The sequence below is a fragment of the Lissotriton helveticus genome, chromosome 5_1 (assembly GCF_964261635.1).
Source record: "Lissotriton helveticus chromosome 5_1, aLisHel1.1, whole genome shotgun sequence".
NCBI classification, from domain to species: domain Eukaryota; kingdom Metazoa; phylum Chordata; class Amphibia; order Caudata; family Salamandridae; genus Lissotriton; species Lissotriton helveticus.
The window spans coordinates 1596047840-1596063263 of record NC_136065.1 but is presented as its reverse complement, the minus strand read 5'-3'; the positions used below and the strand labels follow the sequence as shown (position 1 = coordinate 1596063263).

At 47.9% G+C, this 15424-nt stretch overlaps 1 protein-coding gene across 2 annotated transcripts in view; it reads right to left on the bottom strand.

Moving 5' to 3' along the window:
* The window catches only part of SLC6A17 (solute carrier family 6 member 17), a 138826-nt gene that overhangs the window by 18524 nt on the left and 104878 nt on the right, over window positions 1-15424 (bottom strand). For both annotated transcript variants that reach the window (XM_078641311.1, XM_078641312.1), the window contains exons 6-9: window positions 14204-14445; window positions 8167-8359; window positions 4216-4408; window positions 1482-1641 (exon numbers count right to left, since the gene is read on the bottom strand). In XM_078641311.1, coding sequence (XP_078497437.1) covers window positions 1482-1641; window positions 4216-4408; window positions 8167-8359; window positions 14204-14445 — 788 coding nt within the window. The remainder of the gene's footprint in view (window positions 1-1481; window positions 1642-4215; window positions 4409-8166; window positions 8360-14203; window positions 14446-15424) is intronic.

Sequence of the window (15424 nt, the reverse complement as noted above, 5' to 3'; positions counted from 1 at the left end):
GATAGACACAGATAGAACACATGAAGTGTGAATGAAGATAGATATCTCTTAAGCAAGGTTAGGCATTCCCCAGACGATGGCATTGTGGAAAGAGAAAATGTTTACCAGTTATAGGTAAGGGGCGGCCAATAAGAATAGCTCCCTCAATCATAACTTCATGTCCACTTGGTGAGTCCGATACAGGGTGACTGACTGGATGTTTAGATGACTAAATGACTGACTCACAAGCTGAATGGCTGGCTGATCGAGTGATGGACTCAACAACTAGATGGCTTGGTGGTTGGTTGTAAAATAGACTAGTTGATTGCCTGACTGGCTAGCTGGTTGAGTGATTGTCTAACTGGCTGAATGATAGGTTGAATGAGTTACTAGCTGACTACCTATTTGTTATGTGGCTGGTTCAGTGACTAACTGGCTGGATTGCTGATTGAGTGTATGAATGGCAAGTTGAATCTGAATGTCTGACCCCGTGGCTGTTAGTTTTACTGGGTGGCTGGCTGAATAGCTGGTGGTTTGCGTGATTTCCTAGCTGGTAAGAGACTGGAGGCACAGGTGAATGACGGGATGGTTACTTGCATGGCTGGCTGGGTGACTGGATGGACGGATATATAGGTGTATGACTGGATGGAATTATTGTTTGATAGATGTATTATTGACTAAATAGCTAACTGGAAAAATTAGTATCTAACCAACTGGAAGCATGTCTGGTTGGCTGTTATGCTATGAGGCTGTATGATTGACTGTTTGAGTGATTAACTGACAGTACTTTGCTTGGTCTTCGGTGGTTGAAAGGTTTATTGACTGATTGGCTTGCCAGCTACATGGACAGTTTAATAGCTAGCTAATCCACCACCTGACAGGCTGATTGACAGGTGATAAGTTAGTTGGCTAGCTTGGTTAATGCTTCATTGACTGACTGATTGACTGTAAAGCGTAACTGATTATTTGGTTGCCAGTTGATCAATTGATTGGTTAACAACAACTAACTTGTTGTTTGGATATGTGGGTGTCCGGTTGTAAGCCTAATACGCAAATTACTGTTTGGTTCTCTAACATTTTAATGGACTGGCTGGTGGACTGTTCATCTGAAAGGCTCCAGGGGAGGTGATGTTGGCTGAAGGACAGGAGAGAATGGGCTCCAGGAATCCAAGCTAGGAGGCTTTGGAATGCCTAGCTGAGGTGGGGATGCCTGGGTCATCAATGCACTTCTTTAAAGTACAGAACTCCCGAGTGCGTAAGTCAGAGCTGTAGTCTTGGAGAGTGCACAACTTCGTGGTGGTGCGCGGCTGTGAAATGGTCTGCTGAGGGATGTGTGCCATGAAAGTCTCTAGCTTGGAAGAGATTGAACTGTGTTGTAGTTCACAGTGGAAATGCATTACTCGGGTGTGTACAGGTTGGGGTTGCCAGTGAATTACTAAGGTGTGTACATATTAGGAGACTAGAGCTCAGGAGTGCACAGATAAAAAGTGTGTCCCTCTTACTTCTGCGTCCCATAGACCCAGGCCACCGCAATGTTCTCCAGGATAACAACAATGGTGAGCGGTAGCGTCGCTGAGTAGTCATCAAACATGTTCACAAAGTAATTGCCTGAGCGCTGGACGAAGATCAAGCCGATCAGGAAGGCAAAAATACAGCAGCTGACTGTAGACAGAAGCAGAGGGAAAGTTAAAGAGAAAATCAAAAATGGGAAACATCATTCAACAAAGTCTGTAAATCTAAAGGTGGGCCTTTTGGACAACCAAGAGTGGACCTACTGGGATGACCAAAACTGGTCCATCAGAAACAACGAATATTGGCACATTTAGGAAAATTCAAACTGTGCCATCTGTGACAGCCAATCTGTGACATCTGGTAGAGTAAAAGGGGGCCATTGGAATAAACCCTTTTACTCGACCATTCAATTCATGGCTATCTGGGTCAATCCCAAGTGGGCCGTCTTGTACAACTCAAACTTGGCCAACCAGACAGCCCAAACTAGGGCATCTAGAATAACATAAAAAGTGTCCTGTAGGCATGTCTAAGCTCAAACTGGGGCATTTCTGAAAACCCTGATTGGGCTATCAAAAACATTCTGGATAATTAATCTGAGACAAGCAATACTGGTACAAATGAGACATTTCAAACTAGGCTGTCTGACAAAGCATAATTACCGGGACATCTCAAAACTGGCCGCCTGAGCCTCTCATCACTGGGCCATCTGGACCAAGCAAATAATCAGCTGTGGCAAAAAGCACACAAGCGCGCGCAAACACGCACACAGACGCTTTTAATTATGTCAGATCAAGGAAACTGAACTAGAATTATATTTGGTGCATGACCAAATAAAATCCTCCAATTGTTACTGAGCATTAAGCCATCGGGCAACAGACGTACAGTAGTGTTCTCACGCCGTCCTGCATGCCCCATTGGATAGTTTAATGGCGTCAGTAAGACATGCAGCAGATGCGGTTTACAGGCACTAATCAGGAAGCTATATGTCTCAGTCCAGCTGCACTAGGGTGTGTTTCTCATCCAAGCTGCACTGGGGTGTGATTCTCAGCCCAGCGGCACCAGGGTGCGTTTCGCAGCCCAGCTGCACCGGGGTGTGTTTCACAGCCCAGCTGCACCGGGGTGTGTTTTTTAGCCTAGCTCCACCGGAGTGTGTTTCTCAGCCCAGCTGCACCAGGGTGTGTTTCTCATTTGAGCTGCACCGGAGTGTGTTCTCAGCCCAGCTGCACCAGGGTATGTTTCTCATTCGAGCTGCACCGGCCTGTGTTTCTCGGCTTAGCTGCACCAGGGTGTGTTTCTCAACCAGCTGCACCGGGGTGTGTTTCTCGGCCCAGCTGCACCAGGGTGTGTTTCTCAACCAGCGGCACCGGGGTGTGTTTCTCAGCCCAGCTTCAGCAGGGTGTGTTTCTCATTCGAGCTGCACCGGGGTGTGTTTCTCATCCGAGCTGAACCAGGGTGTGTTTCTCATCCAAACTCCACCAGAGTGTGTTTCTCAGCCCAGCTCCACCGGGGTCTGTTTCTCAACCTAGGTGCATCAGGGTGTGTTTCTCACACCAGATGCACCGGGGTGTGTTTCTCAACCCAGGTGCATCAGGGTGTGTTTCTCACACCAGCTGCACCGGGGTGAGTTTCTCAGCCCAGCTCCACCGGGGTCTGTTTCTCAACCTAGGTGCATCAGGGTGTGTTTCTCACACCAGCTGCACCAGGGTGTGTTTCTCAATCCAGGTGCATCAAGATGTGTTTCTCACACCAGCTGCACCGGGGTGAGTTTCTCAACCTAGGTGCATCAGGGTGTGTTTCTCACACCAGCTGTACCGGGGTGTGTTTCTCAGCCCAGCTGCACCAGGGTGTGTTTCTCATTTGAGCTGCACCGGGGTGTGTTCTCAGCCCAGCTGCACCAGGGTATGTTTCTCATTCGAGCTGCACCGGCCTGTGTTTCTCGGCCCAGCTGCACCAGGGTGTGTTTCTCAACCAGCTGCACCGGGGTGTGTTTCTCAGCCCAGCTGCAGCAGGGTGTGTTTCTCATTCGAGCTGCACCGGGGAGTGTTTCTCATCCGAGCTGAACCAGGGTGTGTTTCTCATCCAAACTCCACCAGAGTGTGTTTCTCAGCCCAGCTCCACCGGGGTCTGTTTCTCTACCTAGGTGCATCAGGGTGTGTTTCTCACACCAGCTGCACCGGGGTGTGTTTCTCAACCCAGGTGCATCAGGGTGTGTTTCTCAAACCAGCTGCACCGGGGTGTGTTTCTCAGCCCAGCTGCAGGATTCTCCAGCATACACAAACCATGCAGCTGGTTATCGCACACTTGCAGCAGGTTGGCGTTCTCCAGCGCACCCGCAGTAGACATCTGTCCAATAGCACATCTGCAGCAGACAGCTGTCCAACAGCTCACCTGCAGCAATCTGCAGCAGACGTGCAGGATTGGGATTCATAGTACAACTAAAGCTGTTATGGGGTCTCTAACGAACCACAGGCAAATCGAAGTCCTTCGGCGCACCTGAAGAGGATGATTATTCGCAGTGTACGCGCAGCAACACCGGCACACAGGCGGCAGACTGGGGTTCTCGCACACACGGAGAAGCAGGACTTTTGCGCGTATGCACAGCAAGCAGCGATTTGGTGCCCAGCAGTAAAAGCTGAGGTACTCCAGCACACCTGCGTCGGCTGGGGCTCCAGGGACCCCTGCAGCAGTTGGCCCCATGGCCTGTCAGTAATGAGTATCACATACCTGTCAGCAGCTCTTTGCGCACCTTGAAGGTGTCGGTGATGGGTGTGACGAGGCCTGCCATGGTGCCAATCATGCTGCCCAGACCCAGGTTGATCAGCATCAGGAAGAACATCACGGACCAGAATGGAGAGGCAGGGAAGTGCGTCATCGCTTCTGTGAAGGCAATGAAAGCCAGCCCGGTGCCTTGTACAGCCTGCGAAAAGCGAGAGGAATGACGACATCAGTGTGAAGGAGGACATTAACAAGGCATTCCATGAGAGAAGGAGGGGCACCACCCTGGCAGGCAATGGGGTGCAAGAGGAAGAACGGTTTAGAATGAATAAAAACACAAAGGCGACAAACACACAGAAACCATTTCAAAATTGTTAGCACTGGTTCGTTAATAGCGGTGTTCAAAACAACAGAAATATATGCAATATTACTGAAAACAATGACCAGTACTGTTAATAAAACAACTGTATTATTTCATATTAAGGTTTTCTTCATTAACAATTTCATCTTATGTCATAGGATTTTTGCAGATGATGGCAGACAAACACGTAGTGAAAAGTGCAGACAGTGTAGTGTACGGTGATGCTCAGTCAGTGTATATATATACATGTCCAAATAAAATTGAAAGACGTTGTATCATCATAGAGACCAACTGAGTGTACTTATAGTTTGTGGCGTTTATCATTCTTATTCTGTGGGCTTTATAGAGTCGATGTGTTGCTTCTAATTCTCAGAAATTGAAGGGATCATCATCAAGACAGGGAGAGTCATCATGCACACGTGCTATGATAAATACTGAACACAATAGGACAAGTTGGTCACACTGTGAAAAATAAGATTCCGGATGGAAAAGTTCCAGGTCTGCTGTTTTGTGCTCACAGAGGTAGGATTTCTCTGCCAATGGTAAATGAGAATGATGTGGTGATATACACTATTAGAAGCAAAGCAGAAGACAACACATTGGCTGAAGGTTGTTTCTTGAGACAATTTGTTATCCATCCGATTCTCACAATTTCAGATCTATCTTCCTGCATCCAGCCATAACTGGAATGTCAGAAAAGTTCATCTCGCGCTTGAATTTCAGCCGCCAGGAGTCCACCAACTGCGTAGCCACACAGCACTCAATTGGTTCTGTTCTCTTCTCACTGACCATTCACTTTCTTGGGTTTCTCCCTTCCCACTTTCACTCAAATCCTTATCCGACGTCCTGTTTTATTTCACTGGGCTCAGCTTTTTCTCCTACATTCTTTAATATTTATACCAAATCATTGGTCATCAGTATCCAATCATTTCGCTTCATTGACTGTTGGTCAGAAAAGAACAACTAAATTGTAGAACAATTTGTTAAGAATTCCTTCACTTTCCCATATGGCTTTTATCTACCATGTACGCTTAGAATAATGACAACTTTGCCAGATCAAATGCAGATACGACCTAGGTCCTGTTGTCAAGTAACATCAGTAGTACCTGGTGTCCCTTGGCATGCTCTTGGATCTTGGTTTACCGCCACCGATCCTGCTGAGGTTGTCAAGACTCTTGTCGTTAAGTGCAATATAGAAGTCCTTTTGTGGGTCCAGGCTAGTGCAGTGGCGTCACCCCACGTCATTTATGTTAAGCTGCTGAAAAGAGGTGGTTCATTTATGTCAATGTGACTAGTGTGCTTTTCTCATCTAGGTAGGACTCCTCTAATTTGATCTAACTCGGGTTTGCAGATATTATGACCAATTAGCATCAAAACATACACAATCAGACAATAAAACATGGCTGAAGCCTAAATAAAACCAGTTCCCTTTCTCAGTATCCTCTTTCTTAGAAGACAAAACTCTGCCTTTACCTTTCCTGGTCCTAGTGTTCTTCGGTCAGCTTCTACGCCTCTTTCGTCAGTACCTCGGTTCAGGTGCTTTCATTTAGGCGGTCACTTTTTCCTCATGTCTATAGCGCCCAGAGTTGAATTTCACTTCTCTTTCATCCCCTAGTTACATCCCTGCATTAATGATCATATCGTTTCATGAAAGCTCAGTTGTGTTAGCTGTTACAGATTGTCATCTGCCCCCTCCCCTGTGCAAGTTTAGCACCATGATGCCACTTCATTTTTTCAAAGTAGTTTATTGATTTTCATGTCATGTGATTTAATTGTCCCATGTTCTCTTCAGTCACACAATCTGATTCCCCAGCAAAAGCCCCAGGCCAGATGTATGAAACGTCAATGCAACACAGCTCAGAAAGACACCTTGCTGATCTGCCCTACCAGAAGGGGAGAGGGCAGGAATGTGCCATATTTAACACTGTATGACACATTCTTGTCCTTTGCTTATGCTACCATACAATGTCTGCCTTGTGCTAATGCAGGCAACCTTCCGTCATGGTGTAAGGGTGCCTGTATTGTAGGCAGGATTGTGTTTGTGCCAGAAGGGACACATTCCTGCACAAAAACAATCCTCTGAGGCTTTTTCCTCTTTCTACAAGTGCTGCACATGTAGAAAGAGGAAAAAACGAGGAGAAATACACATACTGTCTTCGTTCCGCCTTCCCTAGGATGGCATAGTATTTTTACGCATTCCCATGTCTACCACTCAATTTTAAGTCTAAGAATGCACCAAAATCCATAGGTGCGAGCACCGTCGCTTCACGCATGGAACGCCTTCCTGGGGCGGCGTAATGCAAAGCAGCGACTTGTGCTGCCTTGAGTTACTTCCTATTTACCAAGCACCACAGTGTCACTCAAGGTGGCCATGCGTTGTTTGGTAATTCTGACTTGAGTGTTGTGTTGCCCTTACGTTACCTAGCATAACGCAAGGGCAACAAAATAATATGATACATTTGCCCCCCAGTGTTTCTGAAGTAATAACTTGACCAATCATACAATGTGTGATGGAGCGACTTCCAGGACTGGGCTCCAGTTTGAAACACTGACGCTTATAGATTAACTTTAACATTGAGAGGCCATTACAAAGAGCTTTCTCATTTGTATTTTTAGCGAAACTTGTATATAAATGTAGTATGCCAGAAACTCGCTGCAGCCAAGAACAGCAGCAAAATGGTTAACATGGCTGTCAATCAAGCGAATGTGTGCCGTAAAGTGCTGCCGTCCAGGCAGCTGGGGCAGGCGCCTGCAGACAGACTCCACCGTGCTTTGTCGAGTCCAGTCGGAGGGCAGCAACGACGAGGTTCTAACCACCAGTTCAACGCTCGCAGACATGTTTGTTTTCGTAAGACTTTGCACTCAGGTAGCATTATTTACCCATGCCTCTTTGGAACATCACTGCACCGGTGTTGGTGACTTGGTTGCACCAAGGCAGTGTAACTAGGACTCTCCAAGCCCTATACTTTTGTTGCAAGTCTTCCCATCTCTGTTTAACCTAAGTATAATTCATGTATATTCGGTCAAAAACATTAATGTTATTTCCCACTTGGAAAAATGTTATTCTTGTCCTGTGTTTCATGTTTGTCTGCTGGGTACAAAACACAGGACTTTGTTAACGTGGATGCACAGCGGTGCAATGTTAGAAACCCGTTTAACCCAGCCCACTGCTATCAGGATAGGTTGACTCCTTATGACTGACATGGTATGAAGAGAGAGAAGGGTGGGCTATTTCTTCTGGGAGCAGGAAAACATTAGATTTAAATAACTCTCCGAGTTGGAGTAAAAAAGCAGACCATCTCTTTCTACATAATACCTGTAGCTAAGAAGCATCCTGAGGCTTCTTCTGTACATGATGCACTGCATACATCTATGTGGCACTCTATAGCACGGTCTGCATCATGTAGCTCCTTGAGAAGCCTGAACTTTAGAGAAACTAGCTTCCTTCCAACTTACCGATTCTCTGAACAGGTGTGTGCATGTAAAGAGAGTGCACTTCGTGTTGTATACTGCAAATGACAGGGACAACAACCATCCACCTTAGTGTGCTGGCATGCAAAGACATAACTGCCACATATCATTCAGCGACAGGTGCAGACCTTGTTCAGCTCCTCTTCCAGCAAACAGGCGTCCAGGCCCAAGTCCTGGAAGTGGTCCTCCTTGACAGTCTTGATCACGCCATACATCTCGTGATAGTCCTGGGCAGTCAGGTGTGAGAAGTTTACATGTGATGGGATCAGATCATGGCTCAAGACTTGAGTATTCAGGTATCCAAGAATCCGCTCCGCATTCCTAAAGAGAGAACCAACAGGAAAGGGGTGAGATGGCAGCAAACTGGCCCCATCACATGCACCGTCATGTGATCAATGCACCCCAATGAGGGAACACAACTTCACTGTGAACACTGCATTCAAATGTGATCAATGCATTCCAGCTAGAGCATCACACCCTAGCATGAACACTGAACCACTATATAATTAATGCACCACGGTAAGAGCTGGAATTCCGTGAAGACTGCATTGCCATTTGATCAATACTCCCAGTGACAACATGGCATCGAAGTGTGAACCATCTTAATTGCAATGGTAAAGCATATACATGTCTGGTCCTAAGTCAGTGAAGGGTTTGCCTTCGTATCTTGATCCTAAGCGCTGTAGGATCCTAACATAGAAAGACCCCGATTGGTAGGCTATTATGGTGCCAGGCTGCTGGAATATTTGTACATTTGGCAGCCAGTTGTGAACAGGAACAGGATTCTGTGCTTGAAAGGCAGCCATTGTTGGGACCATCCTGCTGAGAGATGTGATGTCTTCTTCCCAGACCTGCTGTTAGCATGACTGTTGCATTCCATCCTGGCTGCACCAACTCTGCCCCATCATCAGAGTATCATCTGAACTTCTACACGTCAATCAATCAATTAATCAATCATGGCATTTGTAAAGCGCGCTACTCACCCGGGAGGGTCTCAAGGCGCTGGGGGAGAGGGGTATGTTACTGCTCGAACAACCAGGTCTTGAGCTGCTTCCTGAAGGTGAGATGGTCTTGGGTTCGCCGAAGGTGGGTGGGGAGGGAGTTCCAAGTCTTGGCTGCCAGGTAGGAAAAGGATCTACCTCCGGCGGTGGCTCTGCGGATGCGTGGTACGGTGGCGAGGGCGAGGCTGGTCGATCGTAGCTGGCGGGTGGGTGTGTAGAAGGTCATGCGGTCGTTGAGGTATTTGGGGCCCAGGTCGTGGAGAGCCTTGTGTGCGTGGGTGAGGAGTCTGAACGTGATTCTCTTGCTGACGGGGAGCCAGTGCAGGTCTCTCAGGTGTCCGGTGATGTGGCTTTGTCGGGGGATGTTCAGGATGATTCGTGCGGAGGCGTTCTGGATGCGTTGGAGTCTTTTTTGAAGTTTGGCTGTGGTTCCGGCGTAGAGGGTGTTCCCGTAGTCCAGTCGGCTGGTGACGAGTGCCTGGGTCACGGTCTTCCTGGTTTCTGTGGGGATCCATCTGAAGATCTTGCGGAGCATGCGCAGGGTGTTGAAGCATGATGAGGAAACGGCGTGGACTTGTCTAGTCATCGAGAGGGAGGAGTCCAGGATGAAGCCCAGGTTGCGTGCGTGGTCCGTTGGCTTGGGAGCGGTGCCCAGGGCAGGGGGCCACCAGGAGTCGTCCCAGGCGGAGGGTGATGATCCCAGGATGAGGACTTCCGTCTTGTCTGAGTTCAGTTTCAGGCGGCTGTTCTTCATCCAGTCGGTCACGTCAGTACACCGCTCAGCGCTCTTCATCAGTACACCATGCCAACATCCCAGTCTTAGGTGCACCTTTCAAGATATTCAAGATTAATGCTAAGCATGGGCTGAAAATTCGTTCCGCTCGCGGAGTTTTTGGATTTTCTGCGATTCCGCGATCCACGAATCTCGCGAAATTGCGGTAAAATCCGCGAATCAGCGGGGACGAATTTTCAGCCAAGCACTTACAGGGTTACAGCAGCAGGTGCAAAAGTTGAAGCTAATTTTTTGTAACCTTTTACAAAAGGGTTACAAAGAAATTAACTTCAACTTGGGCACCTGCTGCTGTAAGCCTGTAAGTGCTTCCTGGCGCCTCGTTGCCTACTTGCAACTATTCTCTGACCCTGCTCTGACCCTTGAAGCAGGGTCAGAGAATAGTTACAAGTAGGCAATGAGGCGCCCGTCACGAAAATTAAACCTCAACAGGAAGCACTGACAGATATAAAAACAAGCATTTGCAATGCAATAGGTCTCGCATTAGGAAAGTTTGAGCTATTGGTCTTGTAAATGACAATTTTTTTTATTTATGTGTTGGTTTTGAAAATAGCTAAATTAATAGCTTTGTCATTTACAATGCCAATAGTTATAACTTTCGCAAATGTGACACCTATAGCATTTGTAATGCAACATGTTTTGTATTTACGTGACTTAGCTGTATTGATATTACAAATTACAATGGCTTTTAATGTTTTTTAAATAATTAATACTTAAATAAAAGTGATTTTATTTTATAATGGCAATAGCTTAAACTTTTGTAAATACCTTTTGTGAAGATTATGTTCAGTGTATTTATTTGGGACGAAAATCCAAGAACAGAAGTGAAATAGTAACATCTTTTTGTGACATTTGTAATGAAGTTTGAAACATTGAGAGAGCATATTTGAACCAGTTGTTGTTGAATGGTTGCGCAGATTGATGCTGGGGTGGCGCTGAGTGGTGCTGTGGTGGTGCTGCGTGGTGATGTGGTGATGCTGAGTGGTGCTGTGGTGGTGCTGAGTGATACTGGGATGGTGCTGAGTGATGCTGGGGTGGTGCTGAGTGGCACTGTGGTGGTGCCGAGTGGTGCTGTGGTGGTGTGAGTGGTGCTGTGGTGGTGCTGAGTGGTGCTGAGTGATAATGTGGTGGTGCTGAAGGATGCTGTGGTGGGGCTGAGTGATGCTATGGTGGCGCTGAGTGGTGCTGTGGTGGTGCTGATTGGTGCTGTGGTGATGCTGTGGTGGTGCTGAGTGATGCTGTGGTGGCGCTGAGTGATGCTGTGGTGGCGCTGAGTGGTGCTGTGGTGATGCTGAGTGGTGCTGTGGTGGTGCTGAGTGGTGCTGTGGTGGTGCTGAGTGGTGCTGTGGTGGTGCTGAGTGGTGCTGTGGTGGTGCTGAGTGATGCTTTGGTGGTGCTGAGTGGTGCTGTGGTGCTGCTGAGTGATAATGTGGTGGTGCTGAGTGATGCTATGGTGGTGCTGAGTGATGCTGTGGTGGCACTGAGTGATGCTGTTGTGGCACTGAGTGGTGCTGTGGTGGTGCTGAGTGGTGCTGTGGTGGTGCTGAGTGGTGCTGTGGTGGTGCTGAGTGATGCTGTGGTGGTGCTGAGTGGTGCTGTGGTGGTGCTGAGTGGTGCTGTGGTGATGCTGAGTGGTGCTGTGGTGGTGCTGGGTGATACTGGGATGGTGCTGAGTGATGCTGTGGTGGTGCTGAGTGGTGCTGTGGTGGTGCTGAGTGATAATGTGGTGGTGCGGAGTGATAATGTGGTGGTTCTGAGTGATAATGTGGTGGTGCTGAGTGATAATGTGGTGGTGCTGAGTGATGCTGGGGTAGCGCTGAGTGATGATGTGGTGATGCAGAGGGCAGAAAGGCACAAAAAGCAGTCTAACAAAGGGCAGAAGGGCAGAAAAACAAGGGGAAAACAAGTCTAGCAGAGGGCAGAAGGGGACAAAAAAACAGTCTAACAGAGGACAGAAGGGCAGAAAAACAAGGAAAGAACGAGTCTAACAAAGGGCAGAAGGGCACAAACAACGAGTCTAATGGGGCAGAAAGGCACAAAAACGAGTCTAACAGAGGGCAGAAGGGCACAAAAAACGAGTCTAACAGAGGGCAGAAGGGCACAAAAACAAGGGAATAACAGAGGGCAGAATGGCACAAACAACGAGTCTAACAGGGGGCAGAATGAATCCCGCCCTGCGTGTTTGTCCACGAAGATGCCACCTTTTTGTGCAATACCTCTACTCAACTGGAGTACTTTCTACTGTCTAATCAGTAAGTGCTCCCTCGTTGGCTAAATGTATAGGGGCAGATTTACAATAACTGGCGCATCCCCAGGGATGCACCAGTTATTGTGCGCCGCAGCTCCGCCACCCATGGTGCGCCGCATTTACAATGCGGCGCACCATGTGGCAAAAATGGCACAAAACGGCACAGATGCGTCACGCATCTGTGCCGTAAAAGCAGCGCATTGCTGGAGCTGCGTAGCGCTCGCGACGCAGCTCCAGCAATGCTCTGGGGGGCCCTATCTCCCTAATGCTGCATCAAGCCTTGCGCCTGCTTCAAGCAGGCGCAGGGTTTTGACGCAGCATTGGCCTAAAAGTGACTGAGTGAAATCTTGTAGGGGTGAACCAGAGGTGCTGTGATGAACCAGAGGGTGAAAGAACGAGTCTAACAAAGGGCAGAGGGCACAAACAACGAGTCTAATGGGGCAGAAAGGCACAAAAACAAGTCTAACAGAGGGCAGAAGGGCACAAAAAACGAGTCTAACAGAGGGCAGAAGGGCACAAAAACAAGGGAATAACAGAGGGCAGAATGGCACAAACAACGAGTCTAACAGGGGGCAGAATGAATCCCGCCCTGCGTGTTTGTCCACGAAGATGCCACCTTTTTGTGCAATACCTCTACTCAACTGGAGTACTTTCTACTGTCTAATCAGTAAGTGCTCCCTCGTTGGCTAAATGTATAGGGGCAGATTTACAATAACTGGCGCATCCCCAGGGATGCACCAGTTATTGTGCGCCGCAGCTCCGCCACCCATGGTGCTCCGCATTTACAATGCGGCGCACCATGTGGCAAAAATGGCACAAAACGGCACAGATGCGTCACGCATCTGTGCCGTAAAAGCAGCGCATTGCTGGAGCTGCGTAGCGCTCGCGACGCAGCTCCAGCAATGCTCTGGGGGGCCCTATCTCCCTAATGCTGCATCAAGCCTTGCGCCTGCTTCAAGCAGGCGCAGGGTTTTGACGCAGCATTGGCCTAAAAGTGAAATCTTGTAGGGGTGAACCAGAGGTGCTGTGATGAACCAGAGGGTGGCAGTCGTGAACCAGAGGGTGGCAGTCGTGAACCAGAGGGTGGCAGTGGTGAACCAGAGGGTGACAGTGCTGAACCAGAGGGTGGCAGGGGTGAACCAGAGAGTGGCAGTGCTGAACCAGAGGGTGGCAGGGGTGAACCAGAGGGTGGCAGTGGTGAACCAGAGGGTGCGTTGCCCATACATGACCGCATGGGTAACTTCGCCATGCAAGCAGCCCGCGAACACGCAAAAAGCCCCACGAACACGCAAAAAACCCTGCAAACATGCAAAAAAAACACAAACACGCAAAAAAACGCAAATTCGCATGAATTTGCGGATTTTGCAGATTGCAAATTTGATTTCGCGCGAATTCGCGGGACGCGAAATTGCAAATTTCACGCATTAAAATGCCTCTAACTGCAGTGCATTGCTGAAGACATCTAATATTAAGGACATCCTTCCAAAATCTGAAATTTGAGTACACTCTTCCATTAAAATGAAGGGCACCCATGGACAAAGATCACTCTGCAGATATTTCCTATCATGCCCCAGCATCATCTCCATCTGAACACTTTAGCTCTTCATGGACTCTCACAATAATGTTTTGGTCTGGCTGCACCCACCATACTTCCGCCGATGATCCTACACCTCCAAGCTATCCGCACTCCCTTTCACCTCATTCCATTTCATGCCATCCTCATGCCCCTTGCGCAGCCCGAGTCTTGCATGCACATCACAGGACTAAAGACTGTTATTGTGATGCACACCGCACATATTCCCTCTGATATTGTCATGCTCCTCACAGGACTGGGTGGCACTGCTCCTAAAGTGTCACTGATGGACACGTGCACACATGCACCTCCCATCCCAGCATGGACTCCAGTTTCCCAGTGTACTCTAATGGACTCTAATGTCCCCCTTGCACCCTCAAGGCCAGTGCACCAGTTTCCCTGTGCTCTTTCAGGACTGAACTCCAGTATCCACATGCAATTCCAGATGGTTCAGTGTTTTCATGCACTGCGGACAGGCGTTCTCCTTCTGGATTTGGTCTACGTCTACTAACCCGGCTGGGAGAAGGTAAACGGCGAACGTGGAAGCACTTACTCCACCACGCACTTCTCATTCATGACATTGGCCTTAAACCCAAGCACAGCGAAGACCACCAGAGTAGCCAAGACGGAGGTGAAGAAGTTAATGATGGAGACAAGGGCTGCATCAAAGTGGCAGTTATTGTCCTTCTTGTTGTAACTTGAGAACGCAATGACTCCTCCAAAGCCAAGACCCAGTGCGAAAAACACCTGTGTCGCTGCTTCTCGCCACACCTGCGGGTCCAGCATCTTTTCGAGCTGTGAAACAGAGATAAAAATCCAGTAGAAGAAGTCAAACATGAGCTAAAGGTATGGAAAAGGAATAACAATGTAATGTACAATAGAAATGAAAGGAAATTCTAAATTTAAAAATAGTGCAATGCATTAGGGGGTTCGGGAGGATAAGGAGATATCCAGAAGAAGTGTTAGCCTCCCAACCTTCATAGAATACTGCTACTCAGAATTTGGGCCTCAACCCTAGTGAAGAACCAACCACAATTCTTGTCAGGGTGAAGTCACAAAGAATCCCAAATAAACCTGTGCTTAACCTTCTGGTAGCTTAGCAGAAAGCAGTAAGGCTTAACTTCGAGGCAATGCGTAAGGTATTTATGCAGCACTTCAAACAGTAATAAAATGTCAACACAACACAACAAAAATCCCACACCAAGTTAGAAAAATAGACTAAAATGTAATATATATTTGAAATCAAAATGAAAATAATTACATTAGTAGAACAGGAGATATGAAATTTTAAAGAGTTTATGAAAATCAAGCGCTAAAAAGCAAAAAGGGGCAAACGGTATCATCTGTTTGCAGTAGACAGGGGATAAAGTTTTAAGTTCATGCCGACCATGATGGAGCGTGGGCCAGATACAGGACTGAGTTCAGTCGACTGCGAAAGTAGCTTGTGGACACGGGTGTTGAGATGCAAAGTCCTTGCGTTGCCCTGCACAGGCTGGCATTGAGGAGTTGGTGACTATTAGCTGACATCCGAGGTTTGGCCTTTAGATGAGTTGCGCAGCAGCAGGTCCATGAGCCATCATCAAGGAGATGCATCGCACACAAACAGGTTGATGAGTTGTTGACGAGATGGGATGTGATGACCTATGCTAGCATCGAGGGAGCCACCTGGGCTTACAGGGGTGTGCAATGAGGTGCGTCAGCATTGAGGACAAGCTACGTTGTGCTGGATAGGCATCAAGAGCAAACTGTACCACGCTGTGTCGAGATGCAACGA